Here is a 25266-nt window from a genome sequence, read left to right on the forward strand (position 1 = left end):
ACCCACAGGCCGCTCTGACTGACGGACCGGATTAAAAAAGAAACAGGAAAACTCTGAGGCTCAAACTCTTCAGGGTCTCTGTTCAAACCAGGCTGTTCACACAAACACTCACAGGGATTGTCTGCCTTCATTTAGAAATATATACGCCTCATGTTACCCACAATGCACTGCAGCATGTGTTCACAAAGAGCTAACACACAGATTTCATCCATTCATTCTCCCAAAGCAGCAACAACCAGCAGAGTTCAGATTAAATCAACACAAACTGAACATCAGCTGGAAACTAAGAGACTTGCTTCAGAAGATTAGAGAAAGAAATAAAAACAACTAAGATTCGTTTTCTTCTGACAGTGACACCACTTCCTGCGTTAGCCCTCATTCTGCAGTAGTGCTGCTGCTGCCCCCTGCTGTTCAGGAGGAGAAACACCAAAAATAAGTTTAGATGGTTAAAATAAACCAGAAACATTATGAACACCTCAGAGTTGATCAGTTTCTAGTAGGGAAAAGCATAAAACGACACAATTTAACCATAAAACCACCATCTGAGCCACAACAGCTGGACTTTCAGTGCAAAACCAGAGAAGAAGAGTGTAGATATTAATGTTTAACTTGTTGAACTAAAGCCACTAAATTTACCATAAAGGTTTTATCTATAAAAGAATGAGGAGCAAAGTCTCAACAAGAATGAACAAACCACAGCAAAGGAAAGTAAAACTGAAAAAAAAAAACAGAACAGATCTCAACATACAGGGTGCTCCCACAGTTAATACTGCAAAGGAGACAACACCACAATACTTCATACTGCTTAAGTACAGAAAAACATACTAAAATAGCTTTGAAGCGTGCCAATGTTTCTATTAAACACTTCAGGGGGGTGCACCGTTCCTGGAGGTACTGCAATACCAGGTCGATGCGTGGAGTGGACGGAGCAAGCCCCTATTCCATCTCCCTGTTCCAAAAATCAATTTAATATATGGTCCCCGGGTAGGGGACGTATCAGATATTAAACTGATAAGAACAGATACTACACTTGATCTTAGCCAAAAGGCCGAGAAGCGATACCACTAAACTGTCGGAGGAAACCGGCTCACTCTCCCCACCGCCATCCTGACTCACGGGTCAGAAACTAAACATTAATATTCGTGGCTTAACTTTTATTTTTGACTCATTACTCGAACAGTAATGATGTAAAACCACCAGCGGTGTAATCACTGTGTTGTTCCGCTGCTTTAAATCTGAAACTGATGCTTACAAAGAAAAGCCCCTGCGCTTTTTCCGGGTCACGTGATCCACTTCAAACCAATAGGAAGGCAGAGAATAAACGACTAAAAAAGCTAAACTTTATCTACAAATGAGCTTAAATAACATTTTTTTAATTAAACAGATGGATATACCACATTCTGCTTCATCTTATGAGTTAAATAAACCTGTACAGCCGAGGTAAATTAAAGTTTTATGCTAAAACTAACTCTTTTAGTCCTCCCCTGTGGAGAGGATGAAGAACTGCAGCTCTTCATCTTCATCTCACGAAGACAAATTAATCACATTGTACACATTTCCACAAAAATTCTGTTTTTCAGTTTATGAGAAACAATAAAAAGGCGAAGAAAAAATAATTCAACGTGAAAACATTTCGGTTAAAACTCGTTTTCAGTTCTGGAGTGGAAAACGTCAGTTAATAAACTATTTAGGTCCAACATGTACCTTTAATTAAGCAACTCTACATTTTTATTATAATTGTCGTTCCACAATTTCATTAAAATTATCGTTTTTTTGTAAGAATTTAAGCAGCAAACACGACGGCTCAACTGTAATTAAACCTTCGGAAATGGCGGACGGCCGTTACAGAACTACAAACCGCGTCAAAGACTAAAAAACAGACAAAGAAAACCGAATTTACTTTTTAGCTTTCGTCATGTACAAATTAGACACGACAATATTTGTATCAAAGGAGGAAAAAACAAGGAATAAGGAAACACAAACTTCACCTTGAACCGTCTTCACCAAGCTGAAGAACCTGAACTAATTAACGGACCTCTTAGTGCGCATGCGCAGACGCGGTAACGTTAAACCGTGAAGCTAAGAAAACTGTAAAAATAGGAACAAAATAAACAACCAATATAACATAAAACAACATTTCTTCTTCTGAAAATCTTTCTATCGCCTAAGGTCTTCCCTCCGTATAGCTAACGCTCACTTTTGGTGCTTTTTTATTCGAATTAAAATACGCCATTAGCTTAATTAGCCTCACATTTGTAGCCGAGGTCAATGTTAGCTAGCCGGTTTTTTTTTTCAAACGAAACTTTATTTTAACAGTTTAAACACAAAACATGGATGAAGGGTGGTTTTTATTCATTCTAATCATTTTCTGTCCAGATAAAATATAAAGGGGGCGATTTGAGCCTAGATGATCTGAATTTGGAGAATTATAAGACCATAAAATCTTCATAAAATATTAATAAAACTTGTACCTAATGGTTGATATAAACTCAAGAACAATGGTATTCAAGTTTGTGAACATATTATTAAAATCTCAAGCTGCTATGTTCCTTTTCTTGTGATAAATACCTTGTTTTTAAATGGTTTTATTCATCTAATAACCCGCATGCCTCAGGGAGACAGCTTTTTTTTCTTTAGTGTTTTTTGCACAATTTATTCTGCAATTTTATGTGTAAAACCACCCAAATTATTGACTACGGGGACATTCTCCTTGTTGTTTGTCCCCTCGGACCTTTAGGACAGCTTTCACATCCATCATTTGCACAAATATTTTTATATTAATATATTAAGTGCATTGAAAAAGACTAAGAAACAGGAACTGCCAGGCGGGTTTATGCATGCAGTCCAGAGATAACGGTGGATTTTAGATGGAGCAGGAACTCTCCTGCATGTTTTAGATGTGTTCTTGCTTTAAAACACCTGCTTTAAATGCATGACTTGTGGACGTGCTTTTGGAGAACCTGATGGTTTGGTGAGGAGGTGATTAAATAGTTTGAATCAGGTGTGTTGGAGCAGTGAGGCCTGGAGTTTGACCCTCCTGAGCTGCAGGGGTTTTGTCCACTGAGATGAAGTGGAGGTAATGGAGGACAAATAAATCAAAAACCAAACAATCAGGCTGGAACACAGCAGAACCCACGTTCTCCAGGAAGCTTGGGTCAAAACGTGCAGCGTAGAGTTGGTTCTCCTGTCAGCTGTCTGCTGGGGGACAAAAGCTGGTCCTGTGAGAAGGGGCTGATCTGGATGCTCCGGGGCAAGAAAAATAAATAAATCATGCAGTTCATTTCTGTCCTGAAACAACACAGACTCAAATTACATCACCTGTTCCCATTTACACCGTTTAAAATCCTGCTTTCTGAAAAAGGACTTGCTCCAAATTTAACATTTTTCCTTATAAAACTTATGACTAGACTAAACTAAAAAAACAAGTCATAATGTTGTATTTCCTTGGATTTAATTAAATATGAATACGTTATTGTAAAAGTAGTGGTTTGTGTTCCTGATATAATCCGGTTTCTGTCTGAGAACACTCAGAAAGTTCAGAACGGATTTTCACAAAATTTTCAGGAAACGTCAAACGTGATACAAAGATCAAGGATTTAGATTCTGGTTGTGATCTGGTCAAAGGTTACAGATCAGGCTGAGCTCTAATTCAGCAGCTGGACAGCTCATGGGTCAGGGGTGACCACTGTTGATTTCAAGGTTCATGGGGTCAAAGGTCACAGGTAACTGTTTAGTTAAAACCTCATCTCTGCTCCTACATGTAACCCTTCTGTTTCCGGTCTGTCAGCAAAGATCAGGTAAAAACTAACGAACAGATCTGGATGAAATGTTCAGGATATGTTGGGGTTAAGTTCTGGTTCTGATCCGGATCGTGTTATTTTCTAACCACACTGTGGCCTCGGGAGTGCTTGTAGTTGATCGTTTAAACAGCAGCAGCTCCCCTGAAGACATATTTACATTTCAGCATTTTAAACTAAATGATAAAGCTATACTATACTTTAGTTATTTTATTGAGCTCAAAAACACATTTTAATTAGAAATTTGCAATTAAATGCTTTATTTTAAATGTCCTTTTTACCATCTCTACTACCAAATAAAATTTCTTAATTCACTTAAACCTTAAAATTAGGATGATTAATAAAATGTTGCATTTTATAGTCTTAGGAAAACAAGGAACTGTATATTTCTGCACATGAAAACGATCCTCTGATTCACGTCATTTTGGGACAAAGTTACGAGGAGCTGAATGCCACATGTGGCCCCCGAGCCGCAGGTTGCAGACCCCAGCTCCAGAAACAGGAAGCTGACATGAAGACAATAAATTACACTCAACTTGTATTTGACTTTTTTTTATTTTCTTAGAACAAAACAAATCTCCGTCTGCATATCAGTCATGGAGACACAAAACTGAACAATCAGCAATAAAATAACAAAAAGAAGAAGAAAATAAAAGATAAAAGTTACAAAACCACTCTGTCCACTGCCATCTACAACCACCTGAGCATAAAAGCAGTTCAGGCTAATACGCCGTGTCAGGTAATACAAAAAGTAAAAAGGAGAACTTAATGGTGGAGGCGAACTCTAAGCTACGTTTGGGTCACAAATATGAAATTTAAATGAGAGTTATTTGAATACACGGTGTTTAATATCCAACATGGGAAGGTTTGCACACGACAGATCAGCTGAGAGATGTTTCCTCAGGAGTGTTACAAGCAGTCATGGTGAAAGCGCACCCGAAGATGCGCTTCAGTGGATCGAGCCTCGTCTTCCAGTTTGAAATGCTCCTAATTGGCGTGCTGCACGGTGGAGAAGCAGAGCTTTAACGTGTAGGGGTACGGACCACCTGGAGGGAGACCAGACCCAACATTAAACCGCTGAACCAGAAAAAGATGCATTTAGATTTCAGATCTTTGGAGGTGTGGTTCTGTGGAAAAGTTACGAACAACACAAATCTGTTGCAGCTCTTTGGAGAAAAAGTTTAAATCCGACCGGATTAAATTAACAGCTAATCTGAGTGAAACATTAGATTCCTGCTGCAATTAATCAGATCCTAAATAAATAAACATTTTATTTACACCACAGTGTTTCCTAATGGGCTGTTAACCCTTTAAGCTCCTCCTAAAGTCATAAGTTAGAGATTAAAAGAGAATTTAACCCAAATGTTCTGAAACTCGTCTGATCTGCACCGAAACAAGCAGAGTAACTGAATTACAACATTTAAAGTTATCCAGCAGTGAATAATATGTTAAGTACCAGTGTTAATAAAAAGGTAAAGATGCCCTATGATACATCCAACAATCCTCTGTTCCACTTATCTGATTTACAGTGGCGTCTAAATGATCACTGGGCCTTTTATTTTGAAATTTTAGATTTCCAATTGATTTTTGAGCCACCTTTGACACATTAAATGTTAAGTAAAACTACAGAATATGGCATTTATTTTGGTTTTTAGTGCATCATGTGAGGATAAACAGCTACCTAACAGAAAAAAAAAAACATTTTACTCAAATACTGCTGTTTTATTTCAACTTAAAATATTACTTTAATTCAAAATCCTGTAACTTTTCATCACCTAACATTCAAATCTGACCTTTCGTTTAAAGTTTCATGAATGAGCCCAAATGATTAAAGTTAATTAATTTTAAACTGTAGCGTCTTTACAAGCTGCATCCCTCATTTATTTCGCAGAACCTCAGTTTCTGGTCCAGAAGTGGATCATCGTTAACATATGAAAGAGAAACTTTCAGAAACGCTGAATGTTTTTCCATATCCTGTCTTCCTTTCCCCACACTTATCCAGACCTGGAAAAAGCTCAAATTAAAGGTTTGCGTTTTTTCCCTGGAGCCATCACGCAGCACAAACAGACGTTTTGTTTGTTTTATTGAGCGTTTCTTTAACGGACCTGGGTTTTTCATTTGGTAGTGGTTCATCATGGCCAGAGCCTCCATGGCGTCGTTGATGGACTCCCACTCTAACAGACCTGAAGCGCTGCGATCACTGCGATCGGCGCCATCTGTTGGTCAGAATTCAGAACACAGAGTCACATTTTTCCATCTGCATTATTCACTGATAAACAGCAACCAGACTGAAGACAACCAATTAATTCATTTTACTTTCTGAAACACTTAACGTTACATAATCATGACCAATAAACAGAAGACATCTTACTTTTCCCTGTGAACATTTTGACGTTGACGGGACTCTTGACACCGATCTCCTCACAAATCTGGAAGACATTAGTTTGAGCATTTCTAATAAAGACTCCTCAGATTAAACTCCATCCGGCGCCGCTTCCTGAACAGACCTGAGAGAACGTCTCCGTCGAGGCGTCTGGCTGAGCGTTGAAGAAATGCAACACGTTACTCGGGTGCTGGATGCGGTTCTTCGCTGCCTGCTCCGGGGACGTGAACCGGTTGTTCCTGGACCCGCGGAACTCCTTGAAACTGGTGGTGCCGTCTTCCAGGTCGTAGAACTGTCCGGGTACGATGGCCTGCTGCTTGGAGACGCTGCGGGACGAGAGGACATCGACAACCATCGAACCATCGACACGTTGAAAGGTTTCAAATAAAGACGCCGGGGAGGCCTCGGCAAAGACAAAGAGGTGTTTGTGCAGAGGTGACCCAACTGCTTGGAGCGGTCCGACCGCCGCCCTCATCCCCTTATCAGCGAGCTGTTTACACCTTCTGTCACACACACACACACACACACCCCTATGTGTGAGCTGTGTGTTTTACTGATCTGAGTTGATTTAAAGGAGTTTAAAAGGTCAGGAGGCCTGGTGACAACATTTGATGTTTTGATTAATCTTTAGTTGGGGTTGGGAGTAACAAAGAGTCTTGTTCTTGGGTTTACAGATTTAGGGAAGCTGCTCAACTGCACGACCGGTTCAAGGTTTCCTATTTTTAATGATGGAAACTGCTCCTGTCACCTCTGTTTGCTCCCTGGCTTTTACTCGTCCTTCTGACACACGAACCACGACAGGTATGTGGGATGAACTCACCAAACGTTCAGTTTCTGCCCAAACAGGAAGTTGTTGTTCAGATGTGTAATGGCCCGATCCACGGCATAACAGTCTCCCATTTCCACCATGGCAGCTCCAGGTTTACTCTTCATGAACTTCACCTGAACACAGATTAGAGGGTTTGGTCATGTTTACTTCCTGCTTAAAAACAACATGTTTACAGAAAGTCACAGAACGATGAAGAATCTGAATTCCAATGTTTCTTCTCACAAAGCTCTTCTGTCACTCCTGTTGCTGATAATCCTTTGTAAAACATCATTTGGCTTCAGGACAACTTAAGCCTGAAATATTACAGCCGACTATAAAAAGCAGCGTTACTGTTTTTAAAGCGACTACAGAAGAAGGAAAATGACGACATTTCTTTCAAACATCGAGTCGAATTTTCACCATGAACCGAGCAGAGATCGCAGCGTTTTCTTATTCTTTGATGGAGTTAAAGTGAAATAAAAGATGCAGCTAAGACTCCGTCAGAATCAGAATTTTAACCTAATAAACAACACTGACCCGCTCTACATTCCCGTACAAACAGAAGATGTTGAAGACGCGGTCAGCGTTCATCTTGGAAGGATCCAGACCGTAAACCATGACGACCGGAGAGTCGGCGTGGGCGCCGTACTCGCCGGGGGGCGGAGGAGGCGGTCCGTAGCCGGGGCCGTAGCTTCTTCCGCCGCGGCCCCTCATCGGAGGACCCATCCTGCGACCCTCGTACGGCGGGGACCCGTAGCTCTCATCGTAGCCGTGGTAACCACCCCCTAAAGAGCGAGGCGAGACGACAATAAGTCACAGTTTTCAACAGAACAGTTGCTGCTTAATGAAATACTTTAAACGCCCCGAGTTTCAAATTTCAGGCTTCTTGGCGACGACGATGGGATTAAAAATGATTCTCGGGCGTTTTGTTGCTGCTCAGAAGAGTGAGAAGTCGTACCGTATTCTGGAGGGTGGTCTCCCAGGAGGGCGGGCTGTCTCTGGCGCTTGTTTGGGTTGGCGTTCACGTCTTCTATGGAAACAGGAGGAAAGGAAGAGGAGAGAGGCGGAGAAAACAAAAAAACAATGACTAAAATAATGGGTGGCGGAAAAAAATAAATAAAACAAAAACCAGTTCAAATATTTACATAAGAGTGGGATGCCCAAAGGTAATACGATAAACAGACATTTCGACACTAAAAACACCCATCTAACAGTTTATCATACAGCAGACATAATTATTAGGGTTGTTTTTAGAAGTATTCCAGTTTAGGAGACATGCATTTCAAGATTTATTCCTCTGACAACAAACCAGACAAACAATCCTTCCCCCACATTAAACTCTAAACTCAGTGAGCAGATTTGGTGTCAAAATTAGTGGAGAGAAATGAGGAGGGAGGTGTTGGTTGTAACGTATGAAGGAAATGACAACTTTAATCCAAAGCATCCACACTGGAAAACGTTTAGCCTGAAGTAAAACGGAGGAAAATGGCAAAGATGAGGTGGAGGATGGGGGGGGGGGAGTTTCAAACAGTCACTCTGGACAGTGTGTCACAAACGGCTACATTTGAGAATAAAGAAGTTTGTACGCTCACACACACCTGCATTGCTGCCATTGCCATCTGCATCACCATCTGTACGGGTACACAATCATACACAATCAAAATGGAAGCCAGGTTAATCACGTTTACATGAAACAAAAAGGGCAAACAAATTGGAAATACCCCCACTTAAATGTCAGGAGAGTGTAATAAATCTGCTTGTAACATGGTTTCTTCTGAATATTCAGGAAATTAACTCAGATATGATGGAAAGGCACCTCTGCAGGTGACCCAACAAGCAATTTGAAGCCCAGCAGCCAGTGTGGCTGGAGGGCGAACCGCTCTCCTGACTTTTCAGGTGTACATCCTTGCTCCAGATAAATAATCCTAATCCCCAAGGAAACTGTCACAAGTTGAACCAACCACATGAATGAGAGTGTCAGAGGGAGTATCAATGTGTGCGGCATTCAGAGCGGGCTTCGACAACACCACAGAAACCACCTTCCCTCTCAGAAAGAGCGATTAAGCGTGTATGAGGAAACAGAAAATGTCTGTCTTGTTTGGCGATGTTGGCTGCTGGGTTTTGGGGTCGTGTGGTGCTGTGCAGTTACTTTCCAAGGAGGGTCTCGAATTACTTACTGCATGTTTATTAACAGTGGGAAGGCATTAGCTGCAGAAGCTCCCCCTCACGTTTCGTTCATTTCATCCCATACAGTCATTCTCCTGTTTGAGGGAGGGGACAACTCTCCACCTCAGGACGGATTCTTGCTTTTATCAAATGCTCACAGCTGAGTTGGTTGGCGGCTCCAGCCTTTGTGTTCCATTTTAGAGGAATAGCCTGCTTAGCGTCCACTGGTAGGCTGCCATAGAGCACATTTCAGTTGGGAAGGTGGCTCCGCTTAGCCGCAAATTGCCAAACCTGCATTACATGGAAGGCATTACACAGGTTCCACAGAAACTCAGGTATTTAGGAAAAAAAAAAATTCAATTAAAAAAAAATATCTAAACAGGGAAAATATGACAAGAAAAGCACAAAGAGCAAGAAAGAAAGGCTGAACTCCATGTAGGGGGGGGTACATGTGGGATATAACCAGAAATGGGCCTGAATGGGCTCTGAGTGTGCTTGGTGGTGTTGTCAGCAGTGTCCTGTCTTCACCGGCTGCCTTGTGTCGACTCCAGTGTGAATGGCTACCGCTTGATTGGTGGTGTTGATTGGGATCAGTTGGTGCAGCGTCAGCATGTTGCTCAAATGTTTCGCCTGCGTGTCGAGAAGCGTGATGGACGCAGCCCCAACAGAGTACTTCAAGGCCAAGACTTAAAATGTGCGGCTTGTTTGTATCAGTGTGAGTCGTCAGGTGGGAGTGAGGGATGTACGTCCTCTGGTGTCAGGACTTCCTTGTGTCGACAGTGGAGCGCTGTAGCTGCGAGGTGTTGTCTGCTTCAGTGTGTCTCTCGACAGGAAAAGATGGAGGAAAGGGAAAGAGGGGGGGAGGCACCGAGTGTAGCTCAGTGTCCAAAACTCCCCGCTCTCTTCAAATGTCTTCATGGATCTTGTGCAAGAATGACGAGATGAGGAATGACTGGTGTATCAGCCCTACTTCGTCATGTTGGGTGGACGATGTCTCCTTGTATCTTGGATGGTTTGGCCCTCTGTATGATAGTGGTTGTGTCCTTACTGAAGAAAGTGGACTGATGATGACTGCGTGGTGGTGATGTGAGCATCGGCACAAACATCATGTGCATGTTCTCAGGAGACCCCAGCCTGTTAACTCATGCTGGTCCACGCCTCTGTTCCCACTTCTCGGCTTCACTCAAATACAGCGAGTGTCAAACCAGTCATTTCTGCTTTACAAGACAACCCTTACACTTTGTGGTGGCAGCTAAATGGAAGAATTTCACCGTATGCAACAGCAGAAGTGACCAGAATCAGCCTCATACCAAGAAACCCCGTTTCTGTGCCCTCAAATGTGCAAAAAGATTCCCAGGTGTCAAGGATCGCAGGAACAGCAAATGCAAACACAAAGAAAACATGCCCTGAAGAGTTTGTCATGACTGAAGCATGTCAACAATCCCTCTCAGAGTTCAGGGACAACACCCATTTGACAATCAAACTAAGTACTTCTGTTCTCACTAAGCTGTTGTGTTTGTCAGAAACATCATCCGGTTTTAAATTTACCTGCTAAAATATTGGTTTAAAGTCTTTCCCAACCTCGAGAGTATTTGCATGACAATTATCTGCTCCTGGTTAAACAAAAACTGTCCCGTTTATTGCATTTAATTATTAAAGAGCGTAAGAATTTAACCTCAGTGACGATCTGATCCAATGAGTCTTTAAGACTGCTGGATAACTTCCTAAAGTCTGATCAAACTTGTGTTTAAAACGAAGGCTGAATCTAAGCTCCTAGTGTCACCACTGCACCGACCTCTCAAAGAACGGTGGGTAAAAACATCAATCCAAAACAGCGACATGTCATCAGCTCCTGCAAAATATTTGATACCTAAACAGACCCAACGTCAGCGTGTTTATAAACGTCTGTAAGACGAGTTCAAACCCACAGACCAGCATCGTTTCTGTTTGCAGGAGCAGATCAGACTCATGAGGGTCAGAAAGGAAGCGTCTCACTTTACTGCGACCGTCAGAAACTTAAAATTATGGGAAAACTGTGAAAACAGGTGAATTCACGGTTTGTATAAGTCATCTTGGTTGGGCGGAGATCACTTTAAAAATGGAGGTAGGAAATCTTTTTGGAGACCCCTTCATGGATGCTGTTTGCTCAGCCGTCAGCAGCGGTCGCAGCCCAGAGAAACGCCACGCAACGTGGAGACAGACGAGCGAATCTCGCTGTCAAACGTTTCTAAGGGGTAGTCATCATTTTCTTTTAGAGTTGGCAAAATCCCAAGTTTTTAAATGGGCAAATAAAAACAAGTCGAGCAGAACAATGTTGTTTGGGAGGAAGCAAACTCCTGCAGTAACCAGAACTTGCATCATAACGACGGGAACCCATCAACCGACGGGTCGTTTACAGGAACAGGTGAAGGGAAAGAAGCTCCTGAACGAGCATACGAATGCAAACAAAGACTAGAAAAACTATAGCCTGCAGGTCTTCAGTGTAAATGGTCCAGACACAACCACTTTCCACTCAGATAACAAAACCACCCGAGGTGAAACACAAACATTCGGGCTCAGCGTCGTCTTCTTTCTGTCTGCAAACGTGTTCCTGCCAATCCTAACACCCGTTTACGATAAAATGTCTGACCTCACAGCCTCCACGTTGTTTCCTGTCCTGTGTGTGAACCCAGAATTACTCCAGGACAGGATGAAGGAGGCGGTCTGAGCCGTGTGTGTGTGTGTGTGGTTTGATCAGTGTGTTGGTGAAACGCCCCTGGATGGCAGTAATGGTGCCTCTCTGGGATTACTCGAGTGTGTTCAGGTGTTTATGGTTTTACCTGGTCCTCCCAGGTTGGGGTTGGTGTAGTCCCACGTGTCTTGGTCATTCTTGAACACATTCAGACGGGTTGGCTGCAGAAATACAACAAACACAAACCAAAGCTTAAACCTCGATTCACACATGGACACCTTTTCACGCTCCAAACAGAGGCTGAACTCAGATCAGTTTTTAACACGCTCCATTTAAACGGTCAGTAAGAAGCCCGACCCGTTCAGATTCATTTCCTGATGACTTCCAGTAATAAAAAACAAACTGAAACACGTTGATCAGGATCTGACAACATCTGTCTGTCAATAAAGTAACAAAATAAAAAACTGAAAGGCAGCTGGTGCGTCACCATTAGATGTTAAATGGTGACATTTTATTTTACCACAATAAAACATTTAATCAGTGACACATTTTTAGCCTTTATTTCTTTAAAACAACTGATTGCTAATCAATAAATTCCAGTCTTTTACGTGACATGATTCTCAGAAGGATAAAACCTACATATTATACTTTAGAAATAAAATGTCTCATAAGTAATGGGTTTCTGCCATCAGAATCACAGATTAATGTCTGATCTAAAAGGAGTGTATATATTTCATATTTTGTCCAAATCTGCTGTCAGCTACTCTGCTGAATAATGCAATGAATAAAGATTATAAACATTTGTTAGTGTAAATGTAAATCTAACCTTTAGTTTGAACCATGGGACAGAATTAAAAGTGAAGTATGAGCATCAGGTTAAAAAGCTTTCAACCTAAAACAGCAGGCAGGAATTAACTTTTGTCACATTTAAAGGTTTCCTGCAGTACCATGTTTTTACCATGTTTTCCAGACAAGTTTTCTGCTGCAAGTTTAAATGGACTAAAGTATTTTTAATTGAAGAAACATCAAATGACAGAAACAGACAGGAAGAAATGTCTGTTTTTCTACGACTGATGCTTCTCTTCAGAAACACTCAGCCTTTTATTTGGAGCCAAATCCATTTTTCCCCTCTGTGGACTCACTGAACTTTGAGTTTTGCTATCAAGCGATCAGCTGCGTTTCAATCTGCCAAGTTCTGAAAATCATGTGCACTTCTTGCAAAACTAGATTATAGTCTCTGCACATTATTTCACCAGCAACCGCCACGTTTATTATTTAATCTGCTGGAGTACATTTTAGTAAAAAATGGAAATTTGTGGCACAGATGTTTTCAGGGACAGAGACATCCATACCGTGTGACATTTCAGAGATGTCAATTCACCAAATGTGCACGTTTTCAAGCGGGAGGAAACCGGAGTAACTGGAGAAAAACCACGTGTGCACAAGAACCTGCAAACCTCAAACAGAAAGGCTCCAGACGGGAACCTTCCTGTTGAGGCGACGGCTCCAACCACCGCGCCGCCAACATTAAACCTTTTACTTAAAGCAGATCAGAAAAGAAAAACGGGTTTCTGCGTGCAGCTTCTGTATTTATGACCATCACATGGTTAAACAATCCTACCTTGGCGTACTCGATCTTCAGCGTGCAGCAGCCTGAGTAGATATCTGCTCCGTTGAGTGACGCCTTGGCTCGCTGCGCGCTCTGCACCGAGTCGAACGTGACGACTGAGTTAGGGACGAGAAACGTCTTTCAGCCGAAGAATGGAAAGTTTTGTTTTCTCCTGTTTGCTTCCTACGTGCTGCTACATGCAACTGTTTGTGGAGCTGACGACATTTTAACCACAAAAAGGAGAATTAACTAATGCTTCTTCTCATAAACTGATTTATAAAACAGCTTTATAATGTGCAGCCCTCTGCAGCTACAGGGTGAATTTAATACCGATTGTTGTTGTAGAAATGACATTAATTACTGTTGTTCTTTCAGTGAAGCATTAAAACGCCACTGTATTCTGTGAAGCTGAGGAAAGAGTCAACCGCTTAAAAGGATATTCAACCATGGCCTGGACGCCATTCTTCCTGAAGATGACGATTCTCTGAACAGGACCGCAGTTGTTGCAGATGGTGTAGAGGACATCCTGAGAAACCGTACAGAAAAATAATAACGTTATCGCCACAACATTATCGGATGGATCGGATTTCATTTTGGGAATGCAAGCGTGAAGCGACAAGACATCAGTTTATCTAATCGTGCTCGAGAATGTTAGTTTCCTTGTGATGCCAGGCGATCCAGAAAGATCTTATCTCGCTACCAGTAAGTTCTGTCAAACCTCATCCGTCCGGACCCGAAGGTCAACTCTAATAAACCCTAAAGAGATAAATCTTAACCACATTTTCAATCAAATTAATTACCACGCCTTGTAAAAAACATAACTCCCCATGCACCCGTTAAAATCAAAGTAAATAAAGAGCAAAATGTAAATAAGCTTTAATTCTGATAATGTAGTTTATTGTTTAGAGTCACTTAACAGACTGAAAATATTTAAATATATCAGGGCCATTAGATTTATGACAAAAGGTATTTGTGGAACACCTCTTACGACTAATACTTTTAAAACTGTTGACGCAGCATCAGTCCAGTTAGATGCCTTTCTGAATTAAATGAGACTGTTTCTTGTTAAATACAAACTTAACTCTATTGTACAGCACTTTGGCTACCCCTGTGGCTCTTAATTACCTTCCTTCGCTCATTTTTGTGATAGAAAATTAACGTCTCACAACCACATGACCACGAACCGACCTCTCATGGAGTTCGATGAAAACCTTAAAAACGGGTCAACATCAGCAGCATTAATTGAAGAGCCGTTTGAGATGGAGAAACCCAACAATTCTGATATATTGGTACGAGTTAACCACGTCTTCTTTACACTGAGCGTGGATCTGCATATCAATGTGCCTGGAAAACTACTGGAGTAAACTCTTTCAAACAGAGCCATGAGGTACAGCTCTCCGTTTGAGTCCGCCGTTAGCAGTGAGTTTGTGCGTACCGTGGTGATGGGATAGATGGGGTTCATGATGGTGAAGAGGAGGACGTTGTTGACGCTCCTGGAGTCGTCCGAGTCTCCTGGTCGGGAAATCTTCTTACTGGTGGAATAGTTGATGAAGGCTGGGTGGCCGGCGATGTACACCTGGTTGTCGGCGGCGTAAGTCACAGCCGTCGATGACCCGTTCATGTCTTCATACTCCACCAGTGCCTGGCGTTTGTTCGGCATCACAACCACATAACTGCAAACAGAAACCACAGACATTCAGCTGGGGAGCCCAGGTGTTTAAATGCTGCAGGTAGAGGCGAAGATGTTTGAATCCACGGACCTGATGGCTCCAAACTCCTGCAGGGCCTCCACAAGGTCGGCCTCGGTGACGCCGTCCATCAGACCCCGGACGTGAACCACCACCGAGGGAAGGGTCTTGTGTGGGTCTTCGTATCCCTGCGAGGAACAAAACATTAATATTATTATGCTGATTGTTTAACTCGCTGCTAACTAAAATACAGAATCCTGCACGTGAGTCAGAAACGCGCTCGTGGTCTGAGGTAGACCCCGACAGGAGGCGCTTCCTCGGGCTGAGTTTTGGTTCGCAAAGGGGGGCTCGGCTAGCCTAACGTTTCTCAATTTAGCGCCTATTTTTTATTTATTTAACACCCTCGTTTACAAATAAATTTGCATCAAACAATAAAAGCAACCCCCTCCGCTCAGAATAACGTCAGAATAGCCGGTTTAATCGGTCATCTTCTGTTAAAAACGCGCAGTTAGCATCCGGCTAACGTTACCCGTTAGTGGAAGAACAAAGCCGGGCTGAGCCGAGGCCCGGCCGGGGAAATCGCCCTCCTTCGGTCCCCTTCAGCCACCTTCAACTTAATACGTGCAGCTACACTGCGTTAAAGCGGTTAAACTTTAAAATAAAAATAAATTAATTAAAAAGGGAGTGTTTTGAGGGACGTTTCCATCTTGCCTCGACGACCCGAGACGGTGTCGTGACACGCTTTACAGCAGCTCCAAAAACGAACGCGATTCCGCCAAAAAGAAAGAAACCAACGGGAACCGAGGCGGTTGTGTTCACTCTATAAGCAAAAACCCCGTCCCGAGCGGCGCTAAGCCGACTGACCGTGGCCATTCCGTCGGTTTTCAGTCGTTTCGATGCCCTGCCGTCTTCGCTGTGGTAACGGCTCGCTGCAGTAGCCATGTTGTCCCGGTTAAAAAGAACGGCGGTAGTGACGGCAAACTGAAATGGACGGAAAATTCATGAAAAACAGGGCAGGCGTCGCCACCCACTGTAACGCGGCTACGCGCCGTGATAGGCTCATCCGGCTGTCAATCTTCTCCGTGACACGACTCTCAGCCAATAGGAAGGCGGACGGCGTCAGTCTCAGTTCAGCATTGAAGAACCAAGGCAACGTTTGTAACTTTTATTTTTAAACGCAATTTTTTTATTAATTTCATGCCAAATATATTTTTAGCCAATTGCTCAAAATTTTACAGTGTACCTAGTTCACAGTACGCAGTTTATTGAAGAGGAGAAGGGAACAAAACGAGTATTTATGTATACATATAAATATTATATAGATGTTTATTAAACCGAAGCAGCCTTTAAAAAGAAAAAGTACTCAAATTATATTTAAAAAAAACTGCTAAAAGCAAATAATTAGATGCACATTAAGTAACTTTCCTTTTCTGTAGTCTGAAATGTATTATTAGGACTGTTGTTGGTATGTATAATGATAAATTTCTGTTAATTTATAATAAAAAAAACATTTTCTGAATATATCCTATCCAACAGAACACCTGGGAGATTAATGATGATGACAAGACCAACGTCACATGTTGAAGATGTTTATTCAAAAAAGTAAACTGCCATATTTAATTTTTTTTCAACCCAAAAACAGAAAAAAACAAAACAACATTACAGTAGCTCCTGCAGGAATCAAGCTTCAGCTCTTGCTTTTATTTTAAAATCCGAAGAACAGAAAGATGAAAACACAGGGGGAACAATTAAGCTCTGCAATACGACACGGCATGTTTGCAAAAAAGGGGAGATGAAGCAGAAAAATAAAAATAAAATAAAAAAATGAACGAACGGGGACATTGAATTTAAAGCCATGCAGAAAACACTTCAACCAGCGAGAATGGAAACTAAAAATACTTTTACAAACTGCACGTTTATATTTTGATGCGGAAAGACAAAGTTCTGACGTCTGAGCGATTTATTTTTAGGTAATATAATTTAAATTTAGCTGCGACTCACTGGAAGAACTGTAAATATCACTGCTAAAAGCTTCCGACCTTCGCTCGCAGCGTCTGAAACCATCGTTTGCATTTCTGCGCGCTACAACAACTAAAAGCTTTCAGTTCTGGGAGAGAAAAATAAGATAATTTGTAAGTCTGGGGCTGCTGCAGGGCTGTAAAAGCAGACGGGACACGGGGACTGAGGGGACAGGTTTGGGGAAAGGGACTAAGTCTTCATCACTCAGTCATCAGCAGGTGTGGCGCTTCGGTTTGGACTTGCTGAACGGGAGCGACTGAAACAGAAACGGAGAAGGATTAGCTCGCCACAGGGGACCAATCAAAAAAAAGCAATAAAAATGTACAAATATCAGGAAACAGGAGCTCCAAATTACTTGTGAATCCAAAGGTTTCTACATGTGTTTCATGTGGACAGATAAGCTGATTTATTTATTTTTATTTCCCATTTAGGATAAAACTAAACAGAATTTGAGACCCAAGGCCAAATCATCCTCGACACTATCTCACTCAGAAAGTATAGGAGCAGATTAAAAACAGAAAACAAAAAAAACATGACAAATCCTCCTGATTTCAGCCCATCGATATTCAAAGTGCCTTCCTGTCTGTCACACACACTCAGCCACACACACACACACACACATCCAGCCGCACATCCGTACTCTGAGCATGCGTGTTTACGGCTCAACTTTAGCAAGCCTGCACATTTTCTTTCACCATCAACATGAGCTTGTCAGGGGGTGGTTTTGTTTTTTGTTACCTTTGGAGACAGTGGTAGAAACAACAAGTACAGAGAAGCGAAGGATCAAATCGAAGGACTGAAGGACGGACGACTACAACTCGAAGAGACACTGCGCCGGGAGGCTCTTGAAGACTGATCTCTCGTCAGCTCTTTCTCTCACTCAGCTAAGACAGAGGCGAAGAACTGTGGGCTTAAAAAGGCCGAACTGATCTGTGTGGGTCAGCCCTCTGGTAGATCTGAAGGCTGGCTGGGTGACTCTAGAAGAACTGAATGTGTGTGCGGGCTGATCTCGTCTGAGCGTGTGCGTCGGTTGAACAGAGTCACCCATTCACTCTGGGGAGGGGGTCGGTCGGTAGGTCGACCTCTTTCTCGCTGTCTAACATCAGATGCAGTCGACGGCTGATCTCAGGTCAGCGTTTAGTCACCCTCCCGCAGGACGTACACACCGCCAGCTGGCAGACCCTGGGCCTGGGATCAGCTGCGGTGTCTGTGCAGTGCTCAGCTCCCACCACACGCTTTAAAGAAAATATGAAAAATAAACAAAACTGCTGCAAAGATGTTTCATCTGCTCTCAGCTAAAACTTGTCTGAAGATTTCTTCTGAGCTAGCCAAATTCAGGAGAGCGAACTCAAACTGAAGCATTAAAAAAACAATTAAAAATTCAATCTCTAACCTTCCTTAACAATGATAAATACCTCACTCTGTCAGCCTTTAATTATTATTTATGTGGAACATCTAAGATCCTAGAAGGAGAAAAGTACAGAGAATATATATATACGGGTACATCTTTCTGATAAACAGTTAACAGGCTGAACAGAGACCGTCTTTGCTCTCTCTTCAGGGTCAAAATTAACCGATTAAATCAGATTAAAAGACTATAGACCACTCTGACCGACGTCATCGGCACGTGTGCACGGGATGGGTCGCCGCCATGTTGGAAGACAAACAAAGAGCATCGACAGAGGAGTTTAATCTGGAATATTCTGAGTTTGATGGCTTGGAAACTTAACAAATTAAAATATGCTGAGATGCCTGAGCCAGCTGACAAATAATATTAGCTAAATCTGATCTTATTGGACGACTCTGAGTGAGGAAATGGACCAAACATCCTAATTAACTGTTGATTTTGTATCCTGATACAGTAAATTATCAGTTTTTTTTATCTGATTGAAGACCTCAAGGCTACAAAAGTGTCCAAACCCAGGTATAACTCTGTGTTTGGGTGGTTACCACGGCGACAGCCAACTGAACAGGTGAACTACGGATAAAGTGATTTTTCTGTCTTTACTCCAGAGCGTTCATGTCGTTTCGTAAAGCTGCACATCGATACGCAGGTCTGGACAAATGAAGACTCGACCGGTGGTTTCGCCGCCGTTGGTTCGTCACAACCGCAGGGATTCTGGACTTGATCAGCCGGACGTATTCGTTGTTGACCTTTATGGTTGAACTAACACGTCTCTGTTTATGTTTTTGTTTATCTTCCAACGCGGCGATTAGACCGTGCGCACACAGGAAGTGACGTCATCGCGGAGCGGCCGTCGGACACAAGAAAAGAGAGCAGAGCGGGTCTGACCTGACTTCTCCCTCACCCTCCCAGGACTCTTAGCTTCACCCCACCCAGCCCACAGCGGAGGCCGAGGCTGAAGGATGTCGGTGTTCCTCCATCTTGTCGTCACGTGGCCGTCGGATGGCAGCAGCACGGCTGCTCCCGACTGGAAGCGGCGCCCATTCAGCAGTTATTTCTTCACCCGACTAAGGTTTTAAACATGACTGACCCTAATCTGGAACGCAGGATCTCTAAAACCTGTTTGTTTATCTACCTGGACCTCCCTACCGATGATATCCTATACATGTAAAGAAATAAAAACAACAGACAGCTCGCAGGTCTAAGCATTACACATTTATCAGTCCGCCCACACCCCGTTTCACAGAACCAACACCTAGATGGAGGGTTTACCTGGTCCGTTTGTGGTTGGCTGACGGCGATCGAGAGCGGGATCGTGAGGCGGAGCGTCCTCTGGGCGCAGAGCCAGACCGAGACCGGGACCTAGAGCGACTAATGGAGACAAAAGGAGCGTTTACGTGACGCCGAGTCTTTAATCGCGAAACTCAAACTGCTCGTTTGCAGATAAGAGCATCTTAAATCAGGAACACATCTTCCTTGATCTCACTGAGATCCTCTGATATCCCTGCTGAGGAAACCCGTTGCCACGGTGCCAGGAAGGCTTTAACAGTGAAAGAAGACTTATGGACCAGAACTCAGACATGGAACAATGCCAAACTCACACAGCCATTAAAAGGAAAAACATGTCAAAGTTTAAAATATTTTTGTTGGCAACAAGTTAGAAATACTTGGCATTCCTTACAGAAACATGTCGGAAATCACATCATGTCATCACCGGAGGTACAGACAGAAACGTGAGCAGCAACAAGCTGGATCTGGGTCTTAAGTCACGATAAATAAACAGTTTAACTGAAAGTCGGAGTAGAACCGTTCAGGACCAAAGGGAACTTAATAAGAGTAATAAAGCTGGAGAATGAGCCCTGTGATAAAAAAAAACACTTTTTCTTTCTTCTCTAATGCTTCTGTAAGTCTGACCTGAGTTTAAAATATAAGATTCAAGTCTTTCAGTGAGTTTATGATGAGACGATTGTTGTGTCTGTGTGTAGAAACAAATAAAAACAAATGAAAGCCCCAGTTTCACACGGCCTACCTTCTCGCAGGAGTCCTGGACTTGGACCGGGCTTGGGATCCAGACCTGATGTCGGGAAAGAAAACAAACAGGTTGTTTTGATTGTAACGCATAGAAGAGACAAGCAACTCGACCGGATCTCAGTCGGATGTGTACATGTGGCGGCCATGTTGTTGATAACATCAAACTCACCTGCTTCTGCGTCTGGAGTAGGACGGAGATCGGCGTCGGCTCCTGAGAGACAAACAGAACCTGTCAGACGGTTTCTGCGGAAAAGCACCGTTCAACAGCAGCTTGGTGGGAATGTTTAACTGTGGTGGGAATGTTTAACTGTGGTGGGAAGGTTTAACTCTGGTGGGAAGGTTTAACTGTGGTGGGAAGGTTTAACTGTGGTGGGAAGGTTTAACTCTGGTGGGAAGGTTTAACTGTGGTGGGAAGGTTTAACTCTGGTGGGAAGGTTTAACTCTGGTGGGAAGGTTTAACTCTGGTGGGAAGGTTTAACTCCGGTGGGAACGTTTAACTCCGGTGGGAACGTTTAACTCCGGTGGGAACGTTTAACTCCGGTGGGAAGGTTTAACTCTGATGGGAATGTTTAACTCTGATGGGAATGTTTAACTCTGATGGGAACGTTTAACTCCGGTGGGATCGGACGAGATAAAAACTAATGAAGGGTTAAAACCCGAACACCAACTTTGTCATAACCTAAAACACGACACGAGCTGATATTAAACTCAGTCCTAAAAGCAGCTTCTTCAGAGTGAATCAACCAGCTGGGTGTGACAAAACTAGTTGTTTTCACACCCAGAAGAAAGCCTATCAGCCTAACGGCCGATCGTTGAGGCCCTGATGGCCGCTTGCTGTCCACAGAGGGCTGAGAGATCCTCGCAGTAACAGCACTGTAGGACAAGATGGAAGGGTTCTTTCTCAACGTTCCTCTCTATCGAGGACGAGCAGATCTTCATCCCTGGGGGAGGGAGTCTTTGGGAGGAACCGTGGATTTGAAACCCACTGAGACGTCATGTTTAGAAAATAAACATCTCAGTTTCTCTGAAACTCGGACTGACCACTGGTCTGAGTTTCATCTAACTTGTGCTCCTGGGGGGATGGGAGTCAAACCCTTAGTACTGGTTCGTGTAGGCGGGTTTCCATCAAACTCAGACCTCACAGTCCAGAAAAGCCAACCGGACATCTTCTCGTGTGAGCTTTAAATTTTTATCCACAGAGTTGATGTGATCAGTGAAATGTTTGATTTCATTTTAACCCAGGTGTGATCAACATACCTGAACCAAGCGGTACAATAAGAACATGTAAGAGTCATAAATGAGCTCTCCAAACTGGACCATTGGAAGGAAACTACCCGGACGTAGAAGTCAAACTGATTTCAGACATCATTACACAAACAGCTGTAATGATGTCAGCTGACAGAACTGACATTCCCCGCGGCGCGTCTGTGTTTCTGCGCCGACGTACCGGCTGTAGCTACGGCTGCGGCTGCGGGAGCGAGAGCGGTACCGGCGCCCGCGGGACCTGGACCTGGAGCGGGACCGCGAACGAGACCGGGACCTGAAACGAAAGGACACAATAATGCTTCTCCTGCCCTCATAGGGAGTACAATTACAAATACTGCTTCGGGAACATAAAACAATAAGAAAAGATGGTAAACTCACCGGCTGCGGCGGCCTCTCTTGCTGTAGCGGTAGCAGTCGTAGGCGTAGTGGCCCCGGTCCCCACACTGGTAGCATCGATCATTGGGGTCAAACTGGCGGCGACTGGGGCGTCCACGGCCCTTCCTGGAGAGGCCCGTGGACATCTCCACACGAACACGGGAACCACACAGGATCCTGGGAACATTTTGGAAACAGTTACTCCGATTCACGTGTTTGTAACTCCCGTCCAAACCACCGGAGGGAAACACTAACTCACTTTCCGTCCATGCCTTTAACGGCGTCTTCTGCGTCTCTGGAATCCTCAAACTCCACGAAGGCGAAGCCGGGGGGGTTCCTGGCCACCCAGACGCTCCTCAGCGGGCCGTAGTAACTGAACGCTCGCTCCAGCTCCCCCTTGGCGGCGCCATTGCCCAGGTCGCCGACGTACACCTTGCAGTCAGTGACCCGAGACGAGCTCCGGGACGATGAGTAGTAGGACATGTCTCCTTACCTGCAGGGACGAAGGAGAGAAATGCAAACTATTTACAAAAAAAAAACCCTTATATACTGAACTCCTGTCCAAACAAAGCTTATTTGCAAAGATAAATTCTCTATTAAGGTTGATTTACCAACAATTGAATTATTTTTAATTATTTATATACAAGAAAATACAAAATTGCAGTTACTAAACTTTATTTCCCAAAGGACTCTTTGAAATTAATTATTTTATCAAATTAAAGGGGTAAAATACACAGAGTTTATAAATAAATAAATATAAAAGACTTAAATGCCTATTAATCCTTGACAGAGTTACTGCAACGTTTGTTTTGGATAATGTCAAATGGCTGTGGCGGCCATCTTGAACTGGACTGACTAATCAGCCGCAGGTGTACATGCAGTGACGCCTTCCCTGAAAATAAGAACCACTTTTCTCAGTTTCAGCAGATTAACAGAAGATTTAAAGGCACTAAAGTAAAAGGAAACATCCATCAAAGGAAGATAGAATGTCCCAAATTAAATTCAGCCAAAGCCTGGCTAAAAAAGCTTTTCTTTAGCTTCAAATCGCCTAAAAAAAATGTAATTAATGCTCATTAATTTAAGAAAATAACATGGATTTCGACAATAAGAGTAAAACTATTAAATGCATTTATTTAAACTCTTCAACGAGACGTTTTATCACATTACACCATATACTTATATTTTTCAACAGATTTGGTTTGTTTAGTTTCCATAGAAACAAAACGTCCTGCAGATCGTTCAGTTCCGTGAACGCCTCACGGAGTTTTTCCTCACCTAAGTTGTTATTTATTCGCGCACAGGACTCCTTTAAGGGGCCTCGTTCAATAATTTATTTCGGTGTTTAGTGTAACACGAGTCGTTTTGGCGGATCAGCAGGTGTTGCTGCGCCATCATCGCGGATTTAAAGGCCACAAACACGAGCTCCTTAAACCTCTACACCTAAATTAGATTAATTCCTAATAAATCACGCGTGCCACCTTCAGTCACGGATGTGATTGGTTTGTAATAATTAGGAAAAATCCCGCTCTCTGTCGCAGTTTTCCTGTTGGCGCTCAAAGCCGGGCTCGGTGTTGTACCGAAATATGTACCCCTGCAGGAAACGGCTCCCCGGTCTCAGAAAGCGCATTTCAAGGCAACATTTCAGTAAAAGATGAATAATCAAAAGAGACTCACTCATGTTTGTTGCTGCCTTTAAGGACACACAGTATGGATATTAATTTAATATATATTCCAATTTTATAGGATTTATAGGTTCAATTATGAATTATGTTAAGCACGGCGCTAAGATATGCAACCACTTCCGATCAGAAAAGAGTTACGAAAATATATAAATTGCACATAAATATTCCAAAATGTAACAACACTACTAAAAGAAGCAGAAAAATACAAGTCAGTTCACCACTTTTACTTTCATTTTGTTGACTAGCGCGTTTAGCGCCGTTAACGGCGGGGGTACCTTTTTCAGCACAACACTGTCCATGTTCACAGACTATAAACACGCCGAAGGAAAATACAAAATGACGTTACAGTTAAAAACGGTTCAAATAAAGCACATAAGGTGAGTTTTAAAGCGTACGAATAAACAAATAAATCCGGGAATTAGTCGAGGCCTTGTCTCATAAACAAAGGCGTTAGCACGCGTTAGCTAGTAGCTGCCCTTACCTTCTCCGCGGATATTTTTTTATTTATTAATATTATTATTTCGCCCCGAAACCTCAGCCGTCTAGAACAGAATTTTGGAGTCGTATCTTAATTATTAGATAATAATTACCTAATTACACTGAAGTGACTAGTTGCCGATCACAGAAGCGTTATTCGATCTCCTTCATGTGCTTCCGTCGCGGCTTTTACTGCAGAGCGGCTTCCGCGAGCCGCGTCACGACAGCGTCGGCTGCTTTACGGCGGAGCTGTACGACACCACCTGCTTTACGGTACATTACCGCCTCCAACTGGACTGGAGTGTGTAAAGCAGGCCGCCATATAAGTGTCTCCTGGCTAAGGAGGGACGAGGAAGAGCTGGAAGACTCAGACAGGACCATTTTCTGGACCGAGATCGCCTCAAACAGCTCAGGGCGTTCCCCAGGACCCTCAGTTCAGAGGGATCCTTCAGATGACTTTAGAGGTCCCTGTGACTTAAGGATGTAAAATCCAGATCTTTGGACAGAACTGACTGAATGTCTTCATATTTAAGGCCAATCTCAAAATAAAAGTCTATGAACCTCTCTAATTGACTCTGTTTGTAAAGTAATGTGGAAAAAAACATAGTTATTGCAAGGAAATGCAACAATATTTTTTTCTGACGATTTTGCCTGCTTTGTAAAACAAAAGCTCCACTAATAAAATACTCAGAATGTTCTGCCCTGTTTAAAATGACTTATATTAGGAAAAACAAACCATTTAGACGATATATCTGAGAAGTTTGAACCAAGTGAAAAGTCAAACCTGTCCCTTTGTTTGGAGCCACCAGGGTCTGATCATTTTTCATTTAATGAGCCGTTTAGCCATGTTAACAAAACATGTCTGAGGTTGAATTGATAAACATAAAAT

The 25266-nt window shown here is 42.9% G+C and overlaps 2 protein-coding genes and 1 non-coding gene across 6 annotated transcripts; all 3 read right to left on the reverse strand.

The window, feature by feature from the left end:
* Window positions 1-869: 869 nt before the first annotated feature.
* Window positions 870-1060, reverse strand: LOC112451478. The gene has a single exon (XR_003040303.1). It is a non-coding gene; the product is annotated as a U2 spliceosomal RNA (small nuclear RNA).
* Window positions 1061-4333: 3273 nt separating this feature from the next.
* LOC108248550 (heterogeneous nuclear ribonucleoprotein L) lies at window positions 4334-16138 on the reverse strand. Of its 3 annotated transcripts, none has more exons than XM_017437390.3 (14): window positions 15987-16025; window positions 15195-15310; window positions 14870-15107; window positions 13875-13960; window positions 13447-13543; window positions 11974-12046; window positions 8587-8619; window positions 7947-8018; window positions 7526-7773; window positions 7001-7122; window positions 6305-6506; window positions 6169-6226; window positions 5903-6013; window positions 4334-4843 (listed from the first exon to the last, which is right to left on the reverse strand). In XM_017437390.3, exons 1-14 carry the CDS (start codon window positions 15993-15995, stop codon window positions 4785-4787), a joined length of 1524 nt encoding a protein of 507 aa, XP_017292879.2. In that variant the 5' UTR covers window positions 15996-16025; the 3' UTR covers window positions 4334-4784. The 3 variants fall into 3 exon arrangements, with proteins under 3 accessions (XP_017292879.2, XP_017292880.1, XP_017292881.1); XM_017437391.3 differs by having other exon boundaries at window positions 4785-4843; window positions 7947-8015; window positions 15987-16138; XM_017437392.3 differs by lacking the exon at window positions 8587-8619 and having other exon boundaries at window positions 4785-4843; window positions 15987-16138.
* Window positions 16139-16695: 557 nt separating this feature from the next.
* srsf7a (serine and arginine rich splicing factor 7a) lies at window positions 16696-24634 on the reverse strand. 2 transcript variants are annotated; one of them, XM_017437395.3, is made up of 8 exons: window positions 24491-24634; window positions 22478-22711; window positions 22222-22395; window positions 22025-22117; window positions 20747-20788; window positions 20576-20620; window positions 19819-19917; window positions 16696-17397 (listed from the first exon to the last, which is right to left on the reverse strand). In XM_017437395.3, exons 2-8 carry the CDS (start codon window positions 22699-22701, stop codon window positions 17346-17348), a joined length of 729 nt encoding a protein of 242 aa, XP_017292884.1. In that variant the 5' UTR covers window positions 22702-22711; window positions 24491-24634; the 3' UTR covers window positions 16696-17345. The 2 variants fall into 2 exon arrangements, with proteins under 2 accessions (XP_017292884.1, XP_017292883.1); XM_017437394.3 differs by having other exon boundaries at window positions 16696-18376.
* Window positions 24635-25266: the final 632 nt, after the last annotated feature.

This window comes from Kryptolebias marmoratus, linkage group LG2 (assembly GCF_001649575.2).
Source record: "Kryptolebias marmoratus isolate JLee-2015 linkage group LG2, ASM164957v2, whole genome shotgun sequence".
NCBI classification, from domain to species: domain Eukaryota; kingdom Metazoa; phylum Chordata; class Actinopteri; order Cyprinodontiformes; family Rivulidae; genus Kryptolebias; species Kryptolebias marmoratus.